The sequence below is a fragment of the Panthera uncia genome, unplaced genomic scaffold (genome assembly GCF_023721935.1).
Source record: "Panthera uncia isolate 11264 unplaced genomic scaffold, Puncia_PCG_1.0 HiC_scaffold_1677, whole genome shotgun sequence".
In the NCBI taxonomy this organism is placed as follows: Eukaryota; Metazoa; Chordata; class Mammalia; order Carnivora; family Felidae; genus Panthera; species Panthera uncia.
This window is the reverse complement of record NW_026058335.1, coordinates 12,894-40,296: the sequence shown is the minus strand read 5'-3', so window position 1 is coordinate 40,296 and position 27,403 is coordinate 12,894. Positions and strand designations below refer to the sequence as shown.

The 27,403-nt window shown below is 37.0% G+C and overlaps 1 protein-coding gene across 3 annotated transcripts; it reads right to left on the bottom strand.

Moving 5' to 3' along the window:
* Nucleotides 1-6: 6 nt before the first annotated feature.
* On the bottom strand, nt 7-26,914 carry LOC125917312 (uncharacterized). Of its 3 annotated transcripts, XM_049623549.1 has the most exons (7): nt 26,513-26,912; nt 15,430-15,625; nt 9,938-10,055; nt 6,929-8,703; nt 6,549-6,667; nt 6,294-6,443; nt 7-1,498 (listed from the first exon to the last, which is right to left on the bottom strand). In XM_049623549.1, the coding sequence occupies exons 2-7, from the start codon at nt 15,590-15,592 to the stop codon at nt 1,331-1,333; spliced, it is 2,493 nt and encodes an 830-aa protein (XP_049479506.1). In that variant the 5' UTR covers nt 15,593-15,625; nt 26,513-26,912; the 3' UTR covers nt 7-1,330. The 3 variants fall into 3 exon arrangements, with proteins under 3 accessions (XP_049479506.1, XP_049479504.1, XP_049479505.1); XM_049623547.1 differs by having other exon boundaries at nt 6,549-8,703; nt 26,513-26,914; XM_049623548.1 differs by lacking the exon at nt 6,294-6,443 and having other exon boundaries at nt 6,549-8,703; nt 26,513-26,914.
* Nucleotides 26,915-27,403: the final 489 nt, after the last annotated feature.

Genomic DNA, 27,403 nt, shown 5'->3' with positions numbered 1-27,403 from the left:
AGAGCCCAAATGTCCATCGATGGATGAATGGATAAAGAAAATGTGGTATATGTACACACGCACACACACACACACACACACACACACACACACACACACAATGGAGTATTACTTGGCAATCAAAAAGAATGAAATCTTGCCATTTGCAACTACATGGATGGAACTAGAGGGTATTATGCTGAGCGAAATTAGAGAAAGACAAATATCATATGACTTCACTCATATGAGGACTTTAAGAGACAAAACAGATGAACATAAGGGAAGGGAAGCAAAAATAACATAATAACAGGCAGGGGGTGACAAAACATAAGAGACTCTTAAACATGGAGAACAAACAGAGGATTACTGGATGGGTTGTGGGAGGGGGGTGGGCTAAATGGGTAAAGGGCATTAAGGAATCTACTCCTGAAATCATTGTTGGACTATATGCTAACTTGGATGTAAATTAAAAAGTAAATAAATAGATAAATAAAAATAAATAAATAAATAAATAAATAAATGTACCACCTCAATCTGACCAAAATTACCTATTATTCTAGCTCTTTCCATAAATATATCCACCTCATCTATTCAACTTCATAAATAAATCACTGTACCTTCTACTTTCTCCAATAACTCTTGTGGTTTTTCTTCTCTCTCTCTCCAAGCAGGCTGAAACCAAGGTGATCAACTCTTACTGATTCCCTTCCACTGCTTTCCATCTATCACATCCACCCAATCAATAAATCCCTCAACCAGAGATCAATCCTATAACTCACCTTCTGTAGTCCTTTAGCAGACAAAGATCAGAGATTCTATTAAGGCTGACAACTTTACAAAATCATCTCCCACCTCAGCTGACTTCTCAGAACTATCTGCCAATTCTTCTGCTTGCCCTTGGTCAGCTCCAACCCCTATTCACTTTAACGTAAATTCTGAACCTGCACCAAGCCACTCACCTCAAACCTCCAACCCTTCTTTACCACTTCCTGCTTCCCTCAGCAGATAATCTTGCTTTCTACCTCAAAAGTGATTTCTCAGTTTCCTCTCTACAAACTTATTTGGATCCACTCTTCTCTTGTGCTCAATTAGTTTCTTTTTTCCCTTCAAGTCACAAAAAGGAATACAGAAATAAACTGACTCTAATATCAGACTCCTCCATGTAATTCAGTTCTAAACACTGTCATAAAGAATGCAATGAAAAATCAAATGGTTCATCCAATAAAAGATCTGGGGATTTAAATACACTTATTTCAAAGTTAACATTATTGCAGGAGCTCAAAATTAAAAAATTAGCCATAGCATGATATTTTTAACAAGCTAGCCATAAGAACACCCAATATCTCCTCTTCTACATACCTGCTAAATGTTTGAGAGTCTTTTGCACAGTGTCGGGAGATACCCTCAACATTCTGAGATCTGAATAGTGATACTCCAACTCTCTGGTTAGCTCATGAGGAACAAATGGAGGCAATACAGATGAAAAAGACTGATTAATGTCCGTATTGGAATGATCTACCTATAAAAAGAGGTAAAATTTTAAGAAAATAACATTAATTTTAGACTTCATCCGATAAAAAAACAAACCTAATTTTCATGAAAATGAATACTAAACAGTTATGCCAGTTCCTTAAGTTCATATTCTCCACCCTCCCAAATTCATATACAAGTCATATCCTGTTTGGTCAATTCTATGAAGGCTCTACAAATTATTCTGAGGGTCTGGAAGTCTGTCTGCATAGAATATTATTACAGATAGGAAGCCTCGAAGTTTGTTCCATATCATAATATGATCACTGAAGAATTTGAACTTTGGTATATTCCTCTTGACAAGCTCAAAGATTTTTTTTTTTAAAGGAAACATATATTGTGAAAGGAAAGAGAAAAGGAAGGAAAACAGGAATATTTTCCAGAAACCCACAAATGTTTAGAAAAAATTAAAGCATCAAAGAACTATGTCTACAATCAAATACCAAAAAACATATGTCCTCAAATTTCTTTAAACAAAAGTAATAATGAAGCAAGAATAAAGTAGAAGCAGCAGCAGTGAACAAAACTGACAATGAAGTAAAGGTTAAATGCTGAAAAAGTTCTCCAAGTTTCATCAGATCCCAGCAAGTCCTTACTAGAAATTAGAAACCATCATTGGTGATGTCAGTATATAAACGTACACAATTTTCCATCAAATTCACTCTCATATAAAAATAATATACCACTTTTAGTTTTATTTTCCTAAAAATATTATTCCCTCTTTTGGACGCCCTCTCAGGAGAGTCTAAAGATGTACATAAGCATAAATTTTGTTCTATCCTCTTTTATCAAGGTTTTTTCAATATATAATGATGAACACAGTCTTAGGAAGTTGGCAGGGTGTAAAAATATTCTACTTCTTCTGCCCTGGTCTACATTTCTCTAGACCAGTGGTTCTCAGCTGTGGGAGATTTTGCCCCCACCCACCTCTCCCCAACCAAGGAACATCTGGCAAGGCCTGGAGACATTTTTCACTGTCATAACTTTGGGCGTTGGGGGGGGGGGGGGGGGGTGCTACTGGCATCTAGTGAGAAGCCAGGGATATTGCTCAGCATACTAAAATATACAGAAAAGCCCCCCACAACAAAGAATATAGTTAAAAAAAAAAGAAAAAAGACAATAGTAAGAGAAACTCTGCTCTAAACATAGCACAAAGTTCTTAGTTTTCAATTATCCCACTCTTAAAGGAGACTTTTTGAAGTACACCTTATTAACATACATATCACATATATGATAGAGACTGTGTGTGTGCATGTGTGTGTGTGTGTGTGTCCCCAGGCACATATATGTACTGAACAGCAGTTTTTCTATTCCAAATATAGAGCTTCCAAATATAGGAAGAAAAAATTTCTATTCCACTCTTGACTACACTAAAATTTCATTAATATTGCTCAGTCATAAAAAAAAATGAAATCTGGCCATTTGCAACAACATGGATAGCTCTAAAAGGTATAACGCTAAGTGAAATAAGTCAGAGAAAGACCAATATCATATGGTTTCACTCACGTGGAATTTACGAAACAAAACAAATAAACAAAGAAAAAAAGAGACAAACCAAGAAACAAACTCTTAACTAAAGGGAACAAACTGATGTATACCAGAGGGGAGGGGGTTGGGGGGATGGGTAAAATAGGTGAAGGGGATTAACAGTACACTTATCACAATGACCACTGAGTAATGTATAGAATTGCTAATGTACAGAATATTATATACCTGAAACTAATATAACACTGTATGTTAACTATACTGGAATTAAACTTAAGTAAATAAATTTTTAAAAAATTCATTATATCAAAGCTTCAAATCATACAGATATTAGACTAGGTAATACAAAATAAAATGTAGAATGAGAAAGATGAGAAATATTTATTTAAGACATTAGGAGATCTCCATTACTAATTGAAAATGGGAGGAATCAGAAAGAAAAAAATCTATATTGGTTTATCTCCCAGTTTTTAATCAATAATGAAGAAAGAATCGAAGATGATGAAGAAACCAAGAAATGCTAACTCCTCTAGAAGAACGAAGAAAATCTACAAGTCAATCTGATTTCAGAAAAAAGTTTGAGTTCTTTGATATAGGCAAGTTATGTTTGAAGTGATGAGAATGTTCACAAGAAAATTTCATGCAAGATCGCATATGGATCTACCTCAGGAAAAATATTAGGGTCTAAAAATAGAGGTGATAACCATCACACAGAGGACAGCATTTAAACCTTGAGAGGAAATCAGGTCCTTGGTGGAAGAGGGGAAACCAACAAAACAAAAATAAATCTAAAGAGTAAACCTTAAATAATATTTAGTTACATGGCCAAAATAAGGAATACTAAAACAGTATTTTTTCACAGAAGCTAAAAGAATGTAATATGCTGCTACTAGGAACGAGAAAGACAGAATAAAATAATGATGGATAGGAGGAAGCCACTGGTGAGAGTCTAATAGTCTAGTTTCAGTACAGTGAAGGGAACAAACAGCCAAGCAGTGCTACTATATATGTTACCCCATCCAACGTAACAATGCATGAGGTTATTACTATTTCTATTTCTTTCTGTAGATAAGTAGAATGATCCTCCAAAGTCATCTGCCCAAGGCACAAAGCTAACAGATAACTGAACAAAGTTTTGACTCCAAATCTCCACTCCTTTCATGGCCCCAAGGTACATCATACATAAGTAGATGCCCAAATAATCCTTTAGAGAAATGATGGTTAAGTATCAAAGTAAGGCAAACAAGTATGAATGACTCTTCTGAGACACAGATGAGAATAAGAAAGAAACCAAGGAGCAGGCAAACCCTCTGAAAGCAAGCTGAGCCATGCAGGAAGATTACTACCATATCGAGCTCCTTGTTTCCCTAATATTGGCATCATGCAACTCCCAGATCATAGAATGGAGCTAAGAGTGAAAGACAATACAGGGAACATCCTCCCTAAACTGAAAAACTATACTTAAGGCTACAGCTGGAGGGCAAATAAAATTTGGAATAATGGTCAGAGTTAATCTTAGCACATCACTATTAACTGAACACATATCTACATTTCTTTAAATATATATTATGTGGATAAAAAGTTGGGGCACCTGGGTGGCTGGGTCAGTTAAGCATCCAACTCTTGATTTCGGCTCAGGTCAAGATCTCCTGGTTCATGGGATTCAGCCCCACGTCAGGCTCTATGCTGACAGCACAGAGCCTGCTTGGGATTCTCTCTCACCCTCTCTCTCTCTGCCCCTCCCCCACTCATGTGTGCTCTCTCTCTATAAATAGATAGATAGATAAAAGTTGATTTAAGTTACATAAGTAGTCTATCAAAAAAATTAGAAACTCTAAGTTTAAAATTGATCATACTTATTTCTTATTCTTACTGAAACTGACTTAGACCAATCACCTAGCAAAACCTTTACTCTTGCCAAAACAATGAAAAATCTTGGCTTTGGTTTCACTAAAGAATAAACAGGAAGGCAGTTTATGGTATAGTAGTTAAATACATAGATACTGTTAGTTTCAAATACTAGCTCCTCTACTTGCTAAATAATCATGAGCAAGCTCCTCTAAGTATCAATTGTAAAATAGGGATGATATTAACAATCCTACCTGAAAGGACTGACCAAAGGACTAAGTAAATTGAGGTATAGGTAAATCTCTTAGCATAGTATTTGAGCACACAGTGTTAGCTATCATTTTCAATCCCACTACTGTTAGACTGAAAATTAAACAATGCCTACTTTAGAATGTTAAAGAAAATAAAATTAGCCTCATGGTTCTCTATATTTCAATTTTAAATAAATTCAATAATTATAAATAAAAGGAAAAGTTTATCTCAATAACTTTCTCATTTTCTCTAATCAAATGCCTGAACCTAAATGTCTAAAAATGATTGCACCCCAAACTAGCAACTTTCTAATGACATACTAATTTTATACGTGGAAAAATAGGAAAAGGAGAGTAACATTAAGTATACAACATCTCCTGTATAACTATATTTAATGACTAACAAGATATAAGGATAGATTATAAGGAAGCTGACAGTATCAGATAAAAGAGGATGGGCAATGGGACCAATGGAACATTAAAGTCAAGGGATCCAAGGATCCAGGAAATGAAGCCCTGTATAAAAGAAAGATTGACACAGAACTTTCTTAACACCTCAAAGTTATTTTCTAATAAACACACGTAACAATAATAATGATATAGAGAGAGAGAGGGAAGGAATGTGTGTATGCACAGGTATGTCACTCATCTGGAAAGGAACGCATTAGTTCCCTTTGGGGACACTAGCTAGTGTGGACATTAAACACCTCAGTATCCTTCCTGAGGAAACACTGGTTCTTAAAATTTTCAAAACACCTCCTAAGTCAAATCTTTCAGGAGGTTCTAAACAGAAATGTTTAAATCTTCCAGGGTTTATCCCAAGGCTTATACACTGAAGGCAAGAACGAAAAAAATGTACAATCGACTATCTCTATGAGTGAGTCTAATCTTAACACTGTCCCAAAGGTTCTTGCTGGTATGAACCACCATGTCTCAAGATGAAAGGCCTGGGAGCTCCAAAGGATGGCCTTTCCTAAGACACCACAGAACTCACTAATATGGTCGACAAAACACAAGTAGTTCTTTTATGCCAACCTGTAACAAATTAACGGAGCATATTCTTGTATGTCAGATGAAGACCAGATTGTAAGCCACATGTTGGTATCAGAAGATATAAATGGGCCCTTTACTTTTATCCCCATTTTTCAACTAAAATATTCCTTCCCTACCCCACAAGAAAAGTCAAACAGAAAAACTTACAAGCTCCTGAAAATCACTCTCTTTCTTAGATGACAGTTGTAAGGCAGATTGCCAGTGCAGAAATCTGTCACAAACCTCTAGATCATCAAGCACATTTTTTAAACCTGCTAGCTCAACGTACTCTCCAGTCAGGTCACCTTGGTCACATACCTGGGCAACAGAGGAAGTAAAATAAAAACAAGTAACAATACCGTTTCCTGAAATGATACTAGAAAAGACTACATTTCCCCCAACCATCATTTTATTGTGTCTTACCTCTCTTTGTAGATCAGCAACTCTTGTACTGCGTACAACAGCATTTTCATCTAGGCTACAGGATTCAGTATCATCATCCAGAGTACAGACGTCAGATTCAGCCTTCACCTGCAGCCCCTCTATAAAACAGGAGTCATTTTGCATAATTGTATGTATAATGAAACTGGACTTGGCTCCCATAGGCCGAGGAATTTTATCTTGGCCTACATCAGCTTTCAGCAACGTCTCTTGGCCAACTGCAACTGATGATGCGTTACTGGTCACTGGTAAAGTACCTTGTGACTTTGCATCACATGTCACCAAGTTTGCTGAAAAGCTGCTTCCTACAGTCCATCCTGCAGATGGACTTTCAATGATGTTACTAGAGTTTATATTCTTACCCAAAATATAGTTTGAGGAATCTGCAACTTCTTCCAAGGTTTGCTGCTTTAAATCTTGTAAAACCAACGAATCTGAAGTCCATACTTTCAACGGATAAAAAATGTTTGAAGATCCTACCTTCCCTGTAAGGTCAAGAACAGGAACAGACTCTATCTTCCCAGTGGGAAGAAATGGTTCATTGCCTCTATCACACTGAAATAAAGCTGACTGTGCTGTGCCAAAACCAACAGCCTGGCTGTGAGATTTTTCACACAAAGAAGCAGATGACTTCCACTCTGGAATAAGAGAAAGTGGCTTAATAAACATTTCCTGAGGAGCACTGGGGAGTGACTTTAAATTAGGATGCCAATAGAGGGAACTATCACCATTATCTTTTTTAAGCAACAATGGTTTTGAAACTGCTAATTCAAACACCCTAGGAGTGGACTCATAACATGGATGACTAAGCTTATCAGAGAAAGAGCTTTCATCATTATAATTTAATAGGGAAAGATATGGATTTTTTGATTCACTTTCTTGGCTATTATTTATTAAAGACTTATTGATGTCAGTTTGGATTTCATTTACTGGACTCTCTTTCTTGGAAGGCTCAATAGAGGCAATAACTGCCTCAAAGGCTACATTTTCAGAAGCATCAACATTTTTTCCACTAAAAGCAGAAGTTGCCTTTCGGTCTCTTTCCCCTTGAAAATAAAGTTGTTCTGATGTCTCATCCAAGTTGGATTTAAGAGTCTGAAGAGGACCACCAGACACCTCCATCTTAGAGGTATCTGGTCCCCTACAGTGTATATGTATTTCTGAAACTTGTATAGAATTATCAGGAACTACAACACTCTCAACAGACTGTATTTCTGAAGATCTGGGATACACCTCTGAAAATACTAAGGTACTTCTACTCTCCTTTAGTTCAAAACCTTGAGATAATTCTTTCCCCTGACCTTCTTCATGTCTTTCACACCCCTCCAAAGAATCCATCATGTCTTTCACCTCATTCTCAGCTGGAGCCTTTAAATAAACACTGTCCAAAAAATGACTACTAGCTGTCAAGGGAATGCCCTCTCCTCTTCTTTCCAACAGACAACACAAGACAGAATGTGACATTTTGTTATTAAAACAAGGAGCAACTTCATGTGGAAAAGAAACACGGTCCTTACTGATCACATATGTTTCTGGATGGTGTGAAGTTTCCTGTTTGTTCCATGGCATACATGAAAAGTGGGCACTAAAATTGTCACTTCCCTCAGGAATTTTATTTTTATCAATTGTGTCAGATGAATCTGAGTAAGAATCATGATCCTTACTGGTTAAATATTTTTCTGACTGCTGTAAAGCTTTCTGTTTCCGATACTGCACATATGAATAAGAATCATCAAAACTGTCACTTTCTTTAGAAGTCATGTATTCATCGCTTGTATCAGATGAAGCTGAAACTGAAACTTGACCTTCATCAGCTAAACTGGTTTCTGGCTCCTGAACTTCTTGTGTCTTCCATGCCACATATGAACACAGCGCATCACAACTATCGAAGTCTTCGGAGGTTTGCAGTTCATCATCTGTATCAGACGAAACAGTGTCTTCTTTAGTCCCTTGTTCAGGAGGTAAAAAGGAGCGCTGAGACCCAACAGCTGCACTACCTAGAAGTGAGTGCTGAGATACACTAATGCAACTGTTAACTAAGTCTGAAGCTACTTCTGAGGCTGCCTGGAATACAGCTTCACTAACTTCCGACGGTCGAGAAAACCATTCAGTATCTTCAGACTTACCAGGAATTCCCCTGAAAATATACAGTTAAAAATAAATAAGTAACACATTAAAAACATTTTTTTAAATACTAACATGAAAAATACAAAACTGGTATGACACTGAAATCAAGATTATTTGAAAAGTGTGTTGAAAAACAAAGTTCTAATTTTAAATTCCCTTAAAGTGGCTAATGACTGAACAAGGCAAATTTCTTATAAACAGAAGATGAACTCCCATCCTTATGACCCTGATATTTTCTCAGCCTTCTCCTAAAACAATTATTACCAAAAACTAGGAATATTTTCATGCTGCCAAAAAAAGATTAAATAAAAAATTCAAACTTTACTATTTAAAACGTTTAATTTATCGGGGCACCTAGGTGGTTCAGTCAGTTGAGCGACCAACTTCAGCTCAGGTCCTGATCTCATGGTTCCTGAGTTCGAGCCCTGCGGCGGGCTCTGTGCTGACAGCTCAGAGCCTGGAGGTTGCTTCAGTTTCTGTGTCCCCTCTCTCTCTCTGCCCCTCTCCCGCTCGCACTCTGTCTCTCTCTCTCTCTCTCAAAAATAAAGATTAAAAATAACTTTTTAAATGTTTATTATCACCTACCTTAATTTAATACTCATTTAACTTTCACTGATCCTTTTACTAGTCATGTACTGTGTTCTTAAACACCCCTTAAGATGTGATCTACTCCTAAAACACAACAGTAACCTAATTACTGGTTAGTATTATATACAGAACACTTTTCATAGAAGTAATTTTAAGATACTACACAGCTGAAGGGCAAAGGTTTTTACTCTGTAAACATCTATAGTTTTTTTTTTAACTTTTTTGTTTGACTATAGTTGACACACAGTATTACATTAGTTTCAGACGTACAACACTTATCATGGTGAGCACTGCATAATGAATAGAACTGTCAAATCACTATGTTGTGCACCTGAAGCTAATGTAACATTATATGTCAACTATACCTCAATAAAAATTTAAAAATAAACTATGCCTGAAATACTAGAATACATTAAAAATTATTTTTAAATAAGCTGCAGTTGCCTGGCTCATTTTTACACATATGTTACTATACCAAATTAACATGCATCATGTCTTAACCTAAGGCCTTGTTACCTTCAGAGTGTGTGCTCAGAATATCTAACCCCACTCCAAAGTCTCACCTTAGCCTGAAGTCATTTATATTAGCAACAACTTAAAATAAGAAAAGAAAGAGTAAAAAGGTTACATGCAAATAAAAAAATAAACCATCCTACCTCAGAGGTGCAAAATCTAGTTCACTTTGTTGAAATAAGGAATCAGACCCAAGCTCTTGATCTTGTGTCAAACATGTCAGCAAAGGCAAATCAGGAGAAGCAAAGTTGTCTTGTATGACTGCAAAGTTTGAAGTATAAAAATGTTGTGAATGCTGAAAGTTAATTTCTTAGCTTACCCATGTAATAAAGAACCTAAATATGCCACCATCTGGAAGTTTCTATAAGCATCAGAATGGTAACATAGCAGCAGCAGCAACTACCATTTATTCATAGCCTGAAAAGGTCCCAGCACTTAAAGTACATTTAAAAAAAACCTTGAAGGATAGGTATTATTATACCCATCACGCAGATGAGGAAACATGATTACAAAATTTAAGAAATATTAATTTGTCCACAAATAACTTAAGTGTCAGAGTGAGAACTGAACCTAAACACTCTAATTTCTTTTTTTTATATCTATAAAGAATATTTTAATTCTTGTCCTTAGGAACTGTAAGACTACACTTGATTTGGAAATGAGACTTTCCCTTCCACATAGATGCAGGACCCCTTTTTCACATACCGATACGCCACATCTCTGAGGCCTGGTCAGAATACTGATATTCTGTGCCATGTCATCTTTTGACTGACATCACCCATTTGGTATATTTCACTCTCCCCTGACCGCCACATCTCATTCATTGCTAGAGAAAATATCGTGACCGAGTTTTTCCCTTCCACCTGTCTCATGACGGGGTCCTGACCCACTTGCCCAAGGAGTTGCACACGCTTCAGAGATCTTTCAAGAACCAAGCTGCTAGCTACTTCAAACTCACATCTTACAAACTGATGAAATACCTGTAATACAGGTCTCCAAAACATGACTTCTATTTGTTTTTCCTACAACCTACTCTTTGGTCTTCCCACTTAGCAAAGAACTTGTGGCTCCCTCCTCCCTCACTGGATGCTCTAGCCCAAACTAGCCCTAAACACTCTAATTTCTTAGCAAGTACCCTTATCCATTACAAGTGTTTCTTTCCATCTTATAACAAAGTGTAGTCCACAGGTTCCTGGGCATCTCAAAAATATTCTTAGGAGGTGCCTAGAGTCAAAATTATATTCAATATAATATTTAGATGTCATTCGCCTTATTCACTCTCATTCTCTCACAAGGGTACTGTAGAATTTTCCAGAAGCTACATTATCTATGATATAGCAATATATTGAATGCAGAAGCAGGTATCAGAATCTACCTGACTTCCATGAGGTCAAATATTACAGGGGTTTTAAGTAAAACAATGTTACTCTTCTAAATATTTCTGTTTTAGAAAAGTTATTTTTCTTTTTTTTTTTTTAATTTTTTTTTTTTAATGTTTATTTGTTTTTGAGACAGAGAGAGACAGAGCATGAACGGGGGAGGGTCAGAGAGAGAGGGAGACACAGAATCGGAAGCAGGCTCCAGACTCTGAGCTGTCAGCACAGAGCCCGACGCGGGGGGCTCGAACTCACAGACCGTGAGATCATGACCTGAGCCGAAGTCAGACGCTTAACCGACTGAGCCACCCAAGCACCCCAGAAAAGTTATTTTTCTAAAAAAATATGTAATTTAACACATATGTGGCAATGGAGCTGTTATTTTATAATGAGTTAATAAATATTTCAGAAATTTCTCAGTTTTAATTTCTAATATGGGAAAATACCAATAACCTACATAAACAAAAGCTCTTTGAAGTCCTCAATAATTTTAAAGTATGTAAAGGAGTCTTATGACCAAAAAGTTTGAGAACTGTTGATTCAAAAGAAAAATAATTCTTGGGGTGCCTGGGTGGCTCAGTCAGTTAAGCGTCCGGCTCTTGGTTTCCGCTCAGGTCATGACCTCCCAGTTCATGAGTTCAAGCCCGCATCAGGCTCTGTGCTGACAGAGCGGAGCCTGCTTTGGATTCTTTCTCTCTCTCCCTCTCTCTCTCTGCACCTCCCCTGCTTGCTATCTCTCTCTCCCTCTCTCTCTCCAACTTAAAAACAATTTTTTTTAAAAAAAGGAAAAATAATTCTTGTGGATTTCTGAAGGTCAACTTAAACAATTGTTATTAAATGTGCTTAAATATGTACAAAATAGGTATAAACTCCTTATTTTTTATAGCATTTATATAACTATAAAACAAGAATAAAGTTTTAGTAGAAATAAAACTATAGGGGCGCCTGGGTGGCTCAGTCAGTTGAGCGTCCGACATCAGCTCAGGTCACGATCTCACAGTCCATGAGTTCGAGCCCCGCGTCGGGCTCTGGGCTGATGGCTCAGAGCCTGGAGCCTGGTTCCAATTCTGTGTCTCCCTCTCTCTCTGCCCCTCCCCCGTTCATGCTCTGTCTCTCTCTGTCTCAAAAATAAATAAACGTTAAAAAAATAAATAAAATTAAATTAAAAAAAAAAAGAAATAAAACTATAAAACCAACATTTATCTAATGCACTGTATCTAATATTAATTTAACTGGATACATGATATTTTGTTAAAACTCAACTGTTCTTTCACCATGAATATAATACTGTTGCTACAGTATACTTTCTTGACTTCAAAATACCTATAATACCACATTGTACACCTTCCCTATCACAACTGTCATACTCTTGTTTTCATCTTTGGCCTGCCTGCTTCCCACCTACGTTGTCAACTCCACATCCACTTTATTCACAGCTATATCCTCAGTGCCTAGCAAAGTATTTGCTATACTTAGTAGGCACTCAAAATAGAATTATTTATTTACTGAATGAATTTATTAAAAATAAGAAGCAGAGGCACTTGGGTGGCTTTGCCAGTTAAGCACCCGACTCTTGATTTCAGCTCAGGTCATGATCTCACAGTTCATGAGTTCATCAGGCTCTGCGCTAACAGCATGGAGCCTGCTCAGGATTCTTTCCCGGTCTCTCTCTCTCAAAATAAATAAAGTTTTTTTAACTGAGAAGCAGAATGATAACAATAACCTTTACTACCAAGAACTACTGGTATAATTCCTCTTTGACCCTGGTTTAGAGGCTCGTTCTTAAACCGTTGTAACAGAAGTCCTTTACCCCTCTAAGAATCCTGAAGGTTTTTAACAAAGACCCCACATTTCCTCACATTTAGACAACTACTGATGGCTTGGATCACTCTTTTTTTTTTTTTCTTTTACATTTTATTTATTTTTGAGAGAGAGACAGAGACCAAGCACAAGTGGGGGAGGGGCAGAGAGAGAGGGAGATACAGAATCCAAAGCAGGCTCCAGGCTCTGAGCTGTCAGCCCAGAGCCCGACGTGATGCTCAAACCCACAAACCGTGAGATCATGACCTGAGCTGAAGTCAGTTGCTTAACCGACTGCGCCACCCAGGCATCCCGGATCACTCTTTTTTAAGACATCTAACTGTTCTGGCACCAGTCATCATGACATTTGCCACTGGTGAGACCAATACACCCCTCAATGACTGTATTCATGACCGTTGTAACAAAACAGCAATGATGAAATTTCCTCTAGCTATCAGATCCACAGATCTGCTACAATTAAAGATGTTCTACTTTCTACAATAAATCACAAGCTAGAGTTACAAAACATTTTAGAAGCCACATCATAAAGTCTCCTACCCAATGCTGAAATTCTATTGGAGAATTCTGCTTGACATTTTACAGTGACATAAAGCTCACTTTATTGTTATATAGTCTTTCCATTATTAAATGGCACTATTAAAAAGTTCTTTCTTATATCAAATTGAAAACAGCTTCCCTATAAGTTATGTATTCTCATTTTAACCTCTTGACTAGGAATTAGCAAATGTTTTTAATAAAAGGCCAACTAATAAATATTTTAGACTTTCGTGGTCACATGTGGTCTCTATCACACATACTTCTTTTTGTTTGTTTTTACAAACTTTTAAAAACACAAAAACTATTAAATGGGTAAGGGGCATTAAGGAATCTACTCCTGAAATCATGGTTTCACTATATGCTAACTAATTTGGACATAAATTTTTAAAAATAAAAAATTAAATTAAATAAATAAATAAATAAATAAATAAAATAAAAATACAAAAACTATTCTTAGCTCACGGAAGGTACAAAATCAGACCCGTGCTCTAGACCATTCTAATACTCATCCCATGGTACTCTTATTTTTCTGTTTACTAAACTGTCTTCCATAAGTAGAAGTAGCTTTCATCTATATATCCCTAGCATCAAACACACCATAGGCACTTAGATATTTGTTCAACGAATGAATGAATGAACGGTAAGTCCCTTCCTCTTTAGCTTGACAGTGCTTCAAACACCTGATCATAGCAAAGTCTTCTTTCATCCACAGTCATACTCATCTCTTCTCACAAAGGAATTCTAATGCTGTCAACATCTTTCTTAAAATGTGAAACTAAAACTGACTTTGATGATCCACATCATAAAATACACCGGCGCCAATATTTTGATCTGGATAGCCTTGGCTTATGTTTGAAAAGAACTTGCTGAATTAACTCCTATTTGTGCTCCTCTACAAAACTCTGACAAGACAACATCATGGTTAAATCTCATTCCCCTGTCAAAGGCTAATTTTAAAATATGTGATTGATGCATTTTTCTCAAATTTTGAAAAAAAACCTGAATAAAGCAGGAAGAAGAAAATAATGTTTGTCTGAATATCATTTAGACATGAAAAAATTTAAATTACCATACTCGTTAAACATTCTTCTGACCCAAAGTAGTAATAGTACAATTCTACCTCCTACCTTTATGATTTGAAAAGCATTTAAAGTTTACCTTTTGTAAAGGGCACCTAGGTGGCTCAATCAGTTAAGCATCCAACTCTTGGTTTTGGCTCACATCATGATCCCAGGGTTGTGGGACCAAGCTTCACGTCAGGTTTCACACTGACAGCACAGAGCCTGCGTGGGATTCTCTCTCTCCCTCTTTATCTGCTCCTTCCCCACATACTCTCTCAAAATAAACAGACTTAAAAAAAAAATTACCTCTGTAAAGAGCTAATAAGTCAGTTCCATATTAAATGGAAGAAACCAATAAGATCTACCTCAAACAAGTCATTTAACCTTTTTATCTTAATTTGGGGGTCTGAAAACTGAGAATAACATATGCCTTAAGTACTCCTAGGTATCTAATGAGGTAAACATAAACATTTGCTTTTTTAAGGATCATGGAGTCTCCATTGTTGAGAGAAGTTGTCAAAGGATAATACTCAGTTTACCCCAAGGAAAAATCCACAAATTCTGGGCTGAGGAGGTATACCCACTAGAGAGGAAATGATCACCTTTCTGCCTTCTGTGAGGAATAGAACATAACAAAATGAGGGGAGAGTGCACATTTAACATAACTAGTCCAGCTGGCCGGTGTAGAAAACCAGAAATAAGCTAATACCCTTGAGGATGGCTCTATAAAGCTCCTCAACTCAAGAAAGGTTTAGATACAGGACCTGTAGGCGCCCCCCCCCCGAAAGTATTTTTACAAATTTGAGGTATTACTACTAGTTAAAAATAAAGAGGCATTACCTAGCAGCGGTGAACATAAGAGATCTCTCTTGGGTTCCTTTACTTGATTTTCCGCTTGGGTCAATATACTTTCCTCCAGAGAGGGGAAGCCTGTCACTTTGGTCCTTTCCTCTCTGATATTAAAACTGGTGTGGGTTGTATCCAAAGTGTGGGAAGAATCCATCTCTTGAGGAAGACAATGCCAAGATTCTGTTCTCTAAAACAATAATTTTGAAGGAAAATATGCTAAGTAATTAACTGAGTTACCATATACGTTAATATTTAGATTTGGGGCACCTGGGTGGCTCAGTTGGTTAAGTGTCCGACTTCAGCTCAGGTCATGATCTCGCAGTTCGTGAGTTCGAGCCCCACGTCGGGCTCTGTGATGACAGCTCGGAGCCTAGAACCTGCTTCGGATTCTGTGTCTCCCTCTCTCTCTGCCCCTCCCCTGCTTGCACTGTCTCTCTTTCTCTCTCTCAAAAATAAACATGCATTAAAAAAAATAAAAGAGGGGCCCCTGGGTAGCTCAGTCAGGTGAGCATCCAACCTCGGCTCAGGTCATGATCTTGCAGTTTGTGAGTTCAAGCCCTACATCGGGCTTGCTGCTGTCATTGCAGAGCTGCTTCGGATCCTCTGTGTCCCTCAATCTGCCCCTCCCCCGTTCATGCGCGCGCGCGCGCGCTCTCTCTCTCTCTCTCAAAACTAAATATTAAAAAACAGATATAATATTTAGCTTTAAATATCCACTCATGTAGCATATAGCTCCTATATGATGACATTCTTATCACAATGTTTGGAAAAATTAAAACTGTTCTTTCTGTATGTTTTTCACAGTATTAACTACATTAGACCTTTTTCCCATTACTACCCATCTTTTAACATGTTATATCACTGGCATTTCTGCTATTCTTTAACAGTGCTCATCATTAAAACAATAAATACATTTGGTTCTACATGATGAAATCTTACCATTTGATCACAAAACTGAAAAAAAGCTACAAGATGCTCTATATGTGACCACTTTACTGAATTCTTAATTAGCTATGCTGGTTTCTGGAGGACTCTTGGCTCTTCTCATTATATAACATCATCACATCATCCATGAATAATGATACATGTGTCTCTTTCAAATGCTTACTCTTACAATAGAGGCATGATTGAGAGCAACGCTTCTCAAAATATATATGAGAGGGAACAGTTTTCCCTACTTCTTTTATATTCTTGTACTTATCTCTTGACAGACCAGTAATAACCAATTCATGGATTGGCACCAATCCACAGACCATACTATACTAAGTAGCAATGCTGAATTAAAGACTAATAGCAAACAATTTTAGCGGCATTTTCCTTTTAAATTTGGTATTGGTTAATAAAGATATTCTTCCTATCAGGCTATGAAAGTACACTTTTATTTTCATATTTAATTAATCTGATTAGGAATGAGCTCAACTTTGATCAAAGTATATTATAGTATCTTTTTTTTCCAATTAAGTCTGATAACATATTGCAACAAATTTTTTTCTATTGCAACATTGGTTACTTGGCAGTGGTAGATCAGACTTTTAATCATATTTGCTAGTCTGGTCTTTAACATTTTCACTCATATATAGTCTTAATCAGGATTTTAGAATGCCTTGCTTTGTTTTCTAACCTTGTTCTATAATTTCGTTCTATATTTATTTTATACAAGGAAATTAAACTTTCTTTAAAAATAGAAAATATTTCACCAGTGAACCTATTAGGTCTAGAAACCTTTTTGATAGCTGGTATTATTTTAACTTTCTCAGTTACCTCTTTAGTAGTACTAGTCCAACTCTATAAGCTTTAATACATTTGTATTAAGCTTATTTCATTAGGGCTTTTTCTCTTGACTGGATTTTTCAGAAATGTAGCCATTGTTTTTATCTTGAATTTAGCAATTTTATTATATTTTCTAAATTTATTTGTTTTCCTTTTTACTATGTTTCCTCTTCCTATAGTTGTTCACCCTTTATCTAAAATCTTTGGTCAAATAATAAACTCATTTGATACTTATTTATTTATTTATTTGTTTGAAAATGAGAAAATGACATTATATCATGGCAATCTACATACTTGGATACATAATCTATTGATTTTCATGATTTTGTAAATAGTCTGTTACTGGACTCTTCTTTCTTGACCAATTCAAATGTTTTTTAAAGAGAATATAAATGTTTTCACTCCCAAATGACCTAGAATCTACAAAAAGAAGATGTATTATAATTTAGAATGATTTTCTCAAGCAACACTTTCATCTTTGAAGTTATTTCCATTATTTAAAATTCATTAATAAAAAGCTCTTTTAGTATGTTAAAAAAAAAAAGATACACAACTATCCACTACCTATTATCAATTATATAAATATATGCAGCAAAAAAACACTAAGGCCCAAGATTCCAAAATATTAACACTACTCATCTATGGTTTATGGAATTATGTAACAGACCTTTAGCATTCCAAACTATCTCAATCCCTTCCATGCTGAATAAATTCGACCAACCTAGAGCACCAAATCACTGCTGGAAACATGTTTTTAATACTTAAAAATAAAAGGCGTTTAACTTTAAATTTTTTCTTTTGAGAATACTCCATTCTATAGAACATAGTGGGCCAAAGAAGGGTTTTAAAGCAGGGGAATTCTAGTCATTGTGTGACTCTCACTACAGCAAAATCTCTAGTCCCTAACTTATCTCTCAGCCTCCTTGAGCCTGGTTTGAGCCTGGTCCCATAGTTTATTCCTCACTCCTATACGCGAGGTATCTGTTTGTTCTCCTGCCCACACTCTGGCCTCCTCAGATCTCTTACTCTACTCTAGCTCCACTTTGGTAATTCTTTAACCTCATTAAAACAACTATCCTACCACATTTACACTTTTTATAATTCCTTTCTTAGCTGTATTTTCCTCTTTACCACTCTGAGAGTTCACAGTCATCTTCATATCATCCTCATAACCACTGCCTTGCAAACATCTTTAACTTTCCTGCCCTTTTCTCCCACCATCCTATTTGCCTGGCAAAAGCTCAATTCTAGTTGAACCTTCTCCTTATTTGAATCCAAGCAGCAGCACACTGCTGAGTAAAGCACAAACCCAGATGGTTTGTCCTTTAAATTGATGACATTAAACCTCAAGGGCACTCAGCGTTGCCTGGAAATCCTACTGTATTTTCCCAGTGAACTGACTTGCTAAAGACAGATTCTAAAGGTAACGTCAGCTGAGCCTCTCCTCAGAACTGAACTCTCCTTCTTCCTCATTTTCAAATGATGACCTCATCGACTTCAATTAAGTGAACAGCTTGAGATGGAACTTCCTTATCTTCCTATCACCAGATCTACAACCCCATTTTCATTTTGTGACTTAAAAGAAGTCTGTCACCAACCTTCCCATCTTATTCCATTCTTTTTTTCTTTTTTAAAGTTTATTTATTCTGAGAGAGAGAAAGTGCAAGTGCCAGAGGGGCAGAGAGAGAGGAGGAGAGAGAGAATCCCAAGCAGGCTCTACGCTGTCAGCGCAGAACCCAATGCAGGGCTCAGGCTCACAAACTGTGAGATCCTGATAATGACCCAAAATCAAGAGTTGGACACAGAACCGACTGAGCCTCCCAGGCACCCCTTCATTCTTTTAGACGACTGCCTTCCTATAATTATTCTCCTGCTTTTCTTCATCCATTTTCCCTCTATACTAAATCATACCTCTCCCCAAACGTACTTATAATTTCCCATCATAAAATAAAATTTTAAAACATCCCTCTTCTACATTCCCTTCCTTTCTGCATATTTCGGGGTTTTTTTTTGTTTTTAAATTCCAGTTAGTTAATATACAATGTAATATTAGTTTCAGGTGTACAATTTAGTGATTCAACACTTACCTACAACATCCAGTGGTCATCACAAGCTTCTGTATACTCTGTTGTTATGTTTCTACCACACAATGATTGCTTGTGTTATACCTTTTTGATCAATATAAAAAGACCCTCAAATCCCTAATGTTTTTGACAGATATGAGTAGGGATAACAAATAAGCAGAATATAAACAAATTTTGAGGGGGAAATGAAAATTAGAGATACAAATTTTGGATTTTTAAGCATACAGGTATATTTAAACCCCCAGATCTAGATGAGAATCAAAACATCCCAACACTTCAAGCAAAAGTCAAAAACTCAAATGCATACAGGGCGAGGGAGGTAACAGAAATGAGTAAAGCCACCTGGAATTAGGGAGTGATGGAATCTGCGGCCAAATATGCACTCCATATGCACTTTAAAGTGTTCTATTTTGAAATTTTAAAAACACTGTGTCAAAAAAAATTTTTTCTAGGGCGCCTGGGTGACTCAGTTAAGCATCCAGCTTCGGCTCAGATCATGATCTCACAGTTCGTGGGTTCAAGCCCTACACTGGGCTCTGTGCTGACACTCAGAGCTTAGAGCCTGCTTCAGATCCTATGTCTCCCTCTCTCTCTGCGTCCCCCCCAACCCCCACCGCTGGCTTCTCTCTCTAGCTCAAAAAAAAAAAAAAAAAAAAATTAAAAAAATATTTTTTCAGGGCACCTGGGTGACTCAGTTGAGCATCCAACTCTTGATTACAGCTCAGGTCATGATCTCACAGTTCAAGTTCCATATTGGGCTCTGTGCTGACAGCTCAGGGCCTGGAGCCTACTTTGAATTCCATGTTTCCCCTTCTTTCTGCCCCTCCCCCGCTTGTGCTCTGTCTCTCTGTCTGAAGATAAAGCAACAAAGGAAATAGAATAGCAGAAGAGTAGAAAGAAAACTGGTAGAAGCTAAGAAAGGAAATAATTTTAATTAAGTTATGCAATGGTTAACAGTGTCAAATGCTATTTATTGTACCTAAGATGAGGACAGAAAAGTACTCACTGTATTCAGTTATACAAATGTTGGCAAAACTTGCTTTCACGGAGTTGAGGTCAGAACACAAAGGAGATTAAGTAAAATAATAAGTAGATAACCAGTGACATAAGGCATATATACTTAAAAGGAAAAAAATATAGTTGAAATTACTTTTAAAAATCCACAAAAGACCTACTACTAAAACCAGTAAATGTGATTAACAAGGTCACAGGATAAAAGGTCAATATAAAAAGTCATTTATATTTCTATACACTTGCAATGAGGAAATTGAAATTTTTAAAAACATCAGTAAAATTACCCTTCAATAAAAACAATGTTTTAAAAAAAAAGTAAGTGTAACACAAACATGTGTTAAGCTGGGTATGCCGAAAACAACAAAACACTGATGAAAAAAATTAAACACCTAACTAAAACTAAAAGAACTGCTGTGTTTGTGGATTAGAGAACTCAAATATTATTAAGATGTCAATTCTCTACAAATTGATGTACAGACTCAAAGCAATCTTAATCAAAATTCGAGGTTTTTTTTAATAACCAACCTGATTCTAAAATTTATATAGAAATTTAAAAAACCTAGCATAAACAAAACCATTTTTCAAAAGAGGAACAAAGGGGGAGAACTCACACCACCTGATTTCAAGACAGTACAATAATTAAGAATGTGGGATTAACATAACAGACATATAAATCAATGGAATAGAGAGTCCAGAAATAGACCAACATATACAGTCAATCTGTTTTTAAATTTTTTTTTTTTTGGTTTATTTTTATTTTTAAGAGAGACAGAGACAGAGCTTGAGCAGGGGAGGGGCAGAGAGAGAGGGAGACACAGAATCTGAAGCAGGCTCCAGGTTCTGAGCTGTCAGCACAGAGCCCGACACAGGGCTCGAATCGAACTCAGGGACTGTGAGATCATGACCTGAGCCAAAGTCGGACACCCAACCGACTGAGCCACCCAGGCGCCCCAAATCCATTTTTGATTAAGATGCCAAGTAAGCACTAGAGAAAAAGACCATATTTACAGCAAACAGTGGTGGAATGACAATTAGATTTTCATATGTAAAAAAATGAAGCTGGATCCTTCACATCACATACAAAAACCAACTCAAAATGGATCATACATATAAATATAAAGGCTAGAACTATAAAACTTCAGGGGCGCCTGGGTGGCGCAGTCGGTTAAGCGTCCGACTTCAGCCAGGTCACGATCTCGCGGTCCGTGAGTTCGAGCCCCGCGTCAGGCTCTGGGCTGATGGCTCGGAGCCTGGAGCATGTTTCCGATTCTGTGTCTCCCTCTCTCTCTGCCCCTCCCCCGTTCATGCTCTGTCTCTCTCTGTCCCAAAAATAAATAAAAAACGTTAAAAAAAAAAAAAAACAAAAAAAACTTCAGAAACCATGGTTCTCAACTCAGTAAAATTTTGACACCACCCTCTCCCCTCTACCATGGGACACTTGGCAATTTTTGGAGACATTTTTCATGGTTATAACATGGAGAAATATTATTGATGTCTAATGGGGAAAGGTCAAGGATGCTGCTAAACACCTTACAACATTCAGGACAGCCCCGCACAATAAGGAACCATCTGGCCCAAAATGTCAAAAGGGCCAAGGCTGAGAAATCTTGTGCTGGAAAACAGACAGGAAAAAATCTTTGTGACATAGGATTAGGCCAGTATTTCTCAGAACACAAGAAGTATAAACCATAAAAAAAAACAAAATCAATACACCAACTTCATCAAAATTGAAGCTTCTGCGCTTAAAAAATACATAGAATTTGGAGAAAAAACCATAAAGTGGGAGAAAATACTTGCAAAAAATGTTTGATAAAGGTCTTGCATCTAGAATTTATAAAGAATTCCCAAATTCAAAAAGTGGAACAAATCAGCCATTAAAAAAAGGGAAGTGATCTTAAAAGACCCTATGTTAAAGAAGAAACATGGGTGGCAAATAACACACAGAAAGATGCACAATATCATTAGTCATTAGGAAAATGCACATTAAAACCACAATGAGATACCATAGTACATCTAGAATGGCAAAAAAATTTTTGAAACAAAAAAACTGGCGCAGCCACTCTGGAAAACAGTATGGAAGTTCCTCAAAAAATTAAAAATAGAACTGCTCTATAACCCAGAAACTGCACTACTAGGTATTTATCCAAAGGATATAAAAACGCTAATTCAAAGGGCATATGCACCCCAATTTTGTTGATATGGCAGTGCTATCAACAATAGCCAAATTATGGAAAAAGCCCAAACGTCCATCATCTGATGCATGGATAAAGAAGATATGGAGTGTCTGGTATACACACACACACACACACACACACACACACACACACACAATGGAATACTACTTGGTGATGAAAAAGAATGAAATCTTGCCATTTGCAACAACGTGGATGGAACTACAGTGTATTATGTTGAGTGAAATACGTCAGAGAAAGACTAATATCGTATAACTTCGGTCATATGTAGAATTTAACAAAACAGATGAACATGGGGGAAGGGAAGGAAAAATAAAATAAGATAAAAACAGAGAGGAAGGCTGGGGCGCCTGGGTGGCTCAGTTGGTTAAGCATCAGACTTCGGCTCAGGTCATGATCTCACAGTTTGTGAGTTCGAGCCCCGCATCAGGCTCTGTGCTGACAGCTCAGAGCCTGGAGCCTGCTTCAGATTCTGTGTCTCCTCTCTCTCTGCCCCTCCCCTGCTCATGCTCAGTCTCTCTCTCTCTCTCAAAAATAAATAAACATTAGGAGCGCCTGGGTGGCGCAGTCGGTTAAGCGTCCAACTTCGGCTCAGGTCATGATCTCGCGGTCCGTGAGTTCGAGCCCCGCGTCAGGCTCTGTGCTGACTGCTCAGAGCCTGGAGCCTGTTTCAGATTCTGTGTCTCCCTCTCTCTTTGACCCTCCCCCATTCATGCTCTGTCTCTCTCTGTCTCAAAAATAAATAAACGTTAAAAAAAATTTTTTTTTAAATAAATAAACATTAAAAAAAAAAAACAGAGAGGAAGGCAAGCCATAAGAGACTATTAAATACAGACAACAAACTGAGGGTTGCTGGAGTGAAGGTGGCAGGGTGTGGGGGGTGGTGATGTGCTACATGGGTGATGATGGATATCAAGGAGGGCACTTGTTAGGATGAGCACTGGGTGTCGTACATAAGTGATGAATCACTAATTTCTACTCCTGAAACCAATACTACACCATATGTTAACTAACTTGAATTTAAATTAAAATATATACACACATACATATATACGTACACACATACTAATACCAAGAGCTGGCAAGGACACAAATCAACTAGAACTCTCACACACTGTGGGGGAAAGCAAAATGACACAACCACTTTGGAAAATAGTTTAGCACTTTCTTATAACATTAACCATACAATTACTTTACCAGCCAGCAATCCCAATCCTAAGTTATCTACCCAAGAGAAATAAAACCATTTGTCTACCCAAAAACCTATACCTGTATGGAATACTCCTCAGCAATATAAAATTAAAAAGAACTACTGATTCATACAACAATATGGATAAATCTTAAAAGCATGTGCTAAGTGAAAGAAGCCAGATTCAAAAGTCTATACACTGTAATTCTGAAAAGGCAAAACTATAGGGACAGAAATCAGATCAGTGGTTGCCAAGGACTAAGGATGGGGGAGATAACTGATTACAATGTGGCACAAGGGAACTTTTTTGAGGTGATGGCTATCTTGTACATCTCAAATGTGATAGTGGTTATATGACTGTATATATTTGTGAAACCTCATCAAACTGTATACCTAAGAGTGAAGTTTACTATATTAAATTATACATCAATGAGGTTAACATAGCAGGAAATGGAGAGAAAACTCTTAAAAATTTCATTTAACAGGGAGCAGAATATTAAATCAAACAGCAGTTGGAGGAGAAGAGAGGATGAGACATTTGTACTCAAGTTGCTGGAGGTGACATGGTCTAGACTGTGACATGAGATGAATAACCTAATGGGGGTAAGAGAGGTTTAGGAGGAGGAATGTAGGAAAAGATCTCTGCAGGTTAGATCAAAGATCCAAGAGTTTTAGGCACTACATGAGTAATGGAAGCTGAAGTGAAAGAAACTGAGAACAGTGTAGCAAGAGCTATAGTTTTTAATGAATAATGAAAACTAACTTAGACAAGAGCAATAAAGATGAATGAGCAGAATAAAAAGGAGAAAAGAGCAGAGGAAATTAGAAAGTGGCATAATGCTCCAGCTATGCTAAGGAATCCAGGCATAAAGGCAGAAATGAAGAGCTACAGGACCTATCCGTTGTGTATGTATGTTTTTCATGGCATAGATTTCATAAGACAGGAACAAAAAGTAGGATATTTTTAAACCATGCTCTACCATAAACATGTCCTCAGAGAATATTAAACTATTTGGGGGTATATCCCTATATTCATTTCCTAGGGCTGCCATAACAAAGTTACACAAACTGGACGGCTCAAAACAACATTATTCTCTCACAGTTCTAGAGGCTGGCAGTCTGAAACCAAGGGTTGGCAGGGTCATGCTCCATCCAAAGCCTCTAGGGGAGGATCTTTCCTTACCTCTTCTACCCTCTGGTAACCCCAGGCATTCCTTGGCTTGTGCAAGTGTATCTCCAACTTCTGCCTCTGTCTTCACAGGGCCAACTTCTACCCGGGCGTCTCTCTCTTCGCATACTGTTCTTGTCTCTTGTAACAGTCATATTGGATTAAGGGTCCACCCTACTCCAGTATGATCTCATCTAAGTTATATCTGCAATCACCCCATTTCCAAATAAGGACACATTCTAATGTACTGGGGATTAGGACTTCAACACATTTGGGGGCACACAATTTAATCCACTGCAATCCCCCTTCCATTTAATGGCCCTGAGTGCTATGCATTTTCTGTTAAGGTTTCTTTTAACCCCTTGCCATTGATGATAGCAAATCTCCTTCTTCCATATTGTGCATCAAATAAATAATCACTGCAATTTAGGGGAAATTGAAGGTACCAGAAGAAATCTGATACCCAACTTATTAGATAATCAACCTTAAATATTTAACCATTTTGAGTAAGGGTGCATTTTTCCTCCAACAAACATGTATGAACTTTTTCCCTATCTGCTCACAATTTTTCTATTTCTTCTAAATTTATAACTATGCTTTAAATCAGTGGTTCTCAAAGTGTGGTCCAATGATACCTGGAGGTCATAGATGCTCTTTCAGGAAATCTATGTGGGCCTCCCTTTTCTATGTATCTATGTAAGGCCAGATTTTCTTCATATACTTCAACGTATCCCAACAGACTAAATGCAGAACCAGATAACAGAATCCAATTGTGATAGTTAATTTTATGTGTCAACTTGGCTGAGCCACCAGGTGCCCAGATATTTGGTTAAACATTATTCTGTATGTCTGTGTGTCTAGATGAGATTAACATTTGATCCACAGACTAAGTAAAGCAGATTGCCCTTTCCAATGTGGCCAAGCCTCATCCAATCCATTTAAAGCCCCAAACAGAACAAAAGGCTAAACAAGAAGAGAATTCACTCTCTCAGCCTGATGGGTCTTTGAGCTAGTACATTGGTATTCTCCTACCTTTAAACTCAGATTCAGAGAACTTACACCATCAGCTGGCCTGGTCCTCAGCCCTTCAAGACTCAAACTGGAACTTACCCCATTAATTCTCCTGGTTCTCAGGCTTCTGGATTCAGACTACAACTATACTATCAGCATTCCTGGGTCTCCAGGTTGTGAATCTTGAGAATGCTCAGCCATCATAAAAGCCAATTCGTTATTTTACATATACATACATACAATATATACAATAAATAGATATGAAAAAATATAAAACAATGCCACTCTCCCAACTAATTCTTTGCCTTGGAAAATAGTTATTTTTCATTTTAAAATACATTATTTATATTAATATATAATGGGTTTGTTATTTTAAAAATATTTTTAAATGTTTTAATTTCTAGTAAGCTAAATATCAATATAGATAGTCCATATTAATAAAAGATACTTAAAATACTTTTGAAGAATATAAAGGAGTCCTGAGACGAAAAAAGAAAGTGAAATGCTATTCTATATAACTAAGATTATCAAAGATCTATTAGAAAAATGGAATATTATTCACCCCTTACCATTCTTCAAAGCTGAATCAGAATTTCTCATGCAGCTTGTGAAAAGAAAAATAATTTCCCAGTTACATAAGACATACCTGATCATCTCCAGAATCCCACTGAGCTGTTTTTTTCACAGAGACTACATTAGCATCAGAAATCTGTATACCACTATTGTCTTGATATAGTGACTGTTGCCATACATGACAGGTCAATGGTACAACCTGAAAATCAAAAGCAGATTTAAATAGTGATGAACAATGGTGATAAACAATCACTATTGTTAAACAATAATAAAATCTAAACTTTAGCTATATTTCTAAGTTTATAAAGTACTTTCCTATATATAACATTTCAACTTCACAACCACTGTCCAAATTACTACTTTCACTTAAAAATAAAAAAACAGGGCACCTGGGAAGCTCAGTTGGTTAAGCGTCTGACTTCGGCTAAGGTCATGATCTCGCGGTTGATGGGTTCAGGCCCCGCATCTGGCTCTATGCTGACAGCTCAGAGCCTGGAGCCTGCTTTGGATTCTGTGCCTCCCTCTCTCTTTCTGCCCCCACCCACTCTCTGTCTCTGTCTCTCAAAAATAAATAAATGAAAAAAATTTTTAAGTAAAAAAAAATTACATAAACAGTCTTAAGGTTATCCAGTTAGAACTCAACATACTTTCCAATAAACCACAGCAGTTCCTTAACCTCCTATAGTCCTAGAAGTAAAAGAAGCAAGCAGAAACAAGCAAGTTATTGGTTTTAAAATCTTACTATTTAAGACACCTAAGAAATTAACCCTACAAATGGGGACTAAAATCAACTCATAGTATGGACTGTGGGAACAAACTTCAGGCTCATTTTGTGAGACAGGGGTTAGAGCAGGGCTCTCTCACCTGTGAAAGACAATAAAAGCTGTGACTGTAGCCCAAGGCTGAAGCAATGCAAACGGAACAGATCCAAGGCAATCAAACAAAAATGACTTAGGTCAAAGTC

Coding starts and splice junctions, on each gene's coding strand:
- LOC125917312 (XM_049623547.1), bottom strand. CDS start 15,592: ATGGATTCTTCCCACACTTTGGATACAACCCACACCAGTTTTAATATC. Junction 10,056..15,429: donor CTTATGTTCACCGCTGCTAG/GTAATGCCTCTT, acceptor CAAACTTTGCAG/TCATACAAGACAACTTTGCT. Junction 1,499..6,293: donor AGAGTGATTTTCAGGAGCTT/GTAAGTTTTTCT, acceptor CTCTTTTTATAG/GTAGATCATTCCAATACGGA.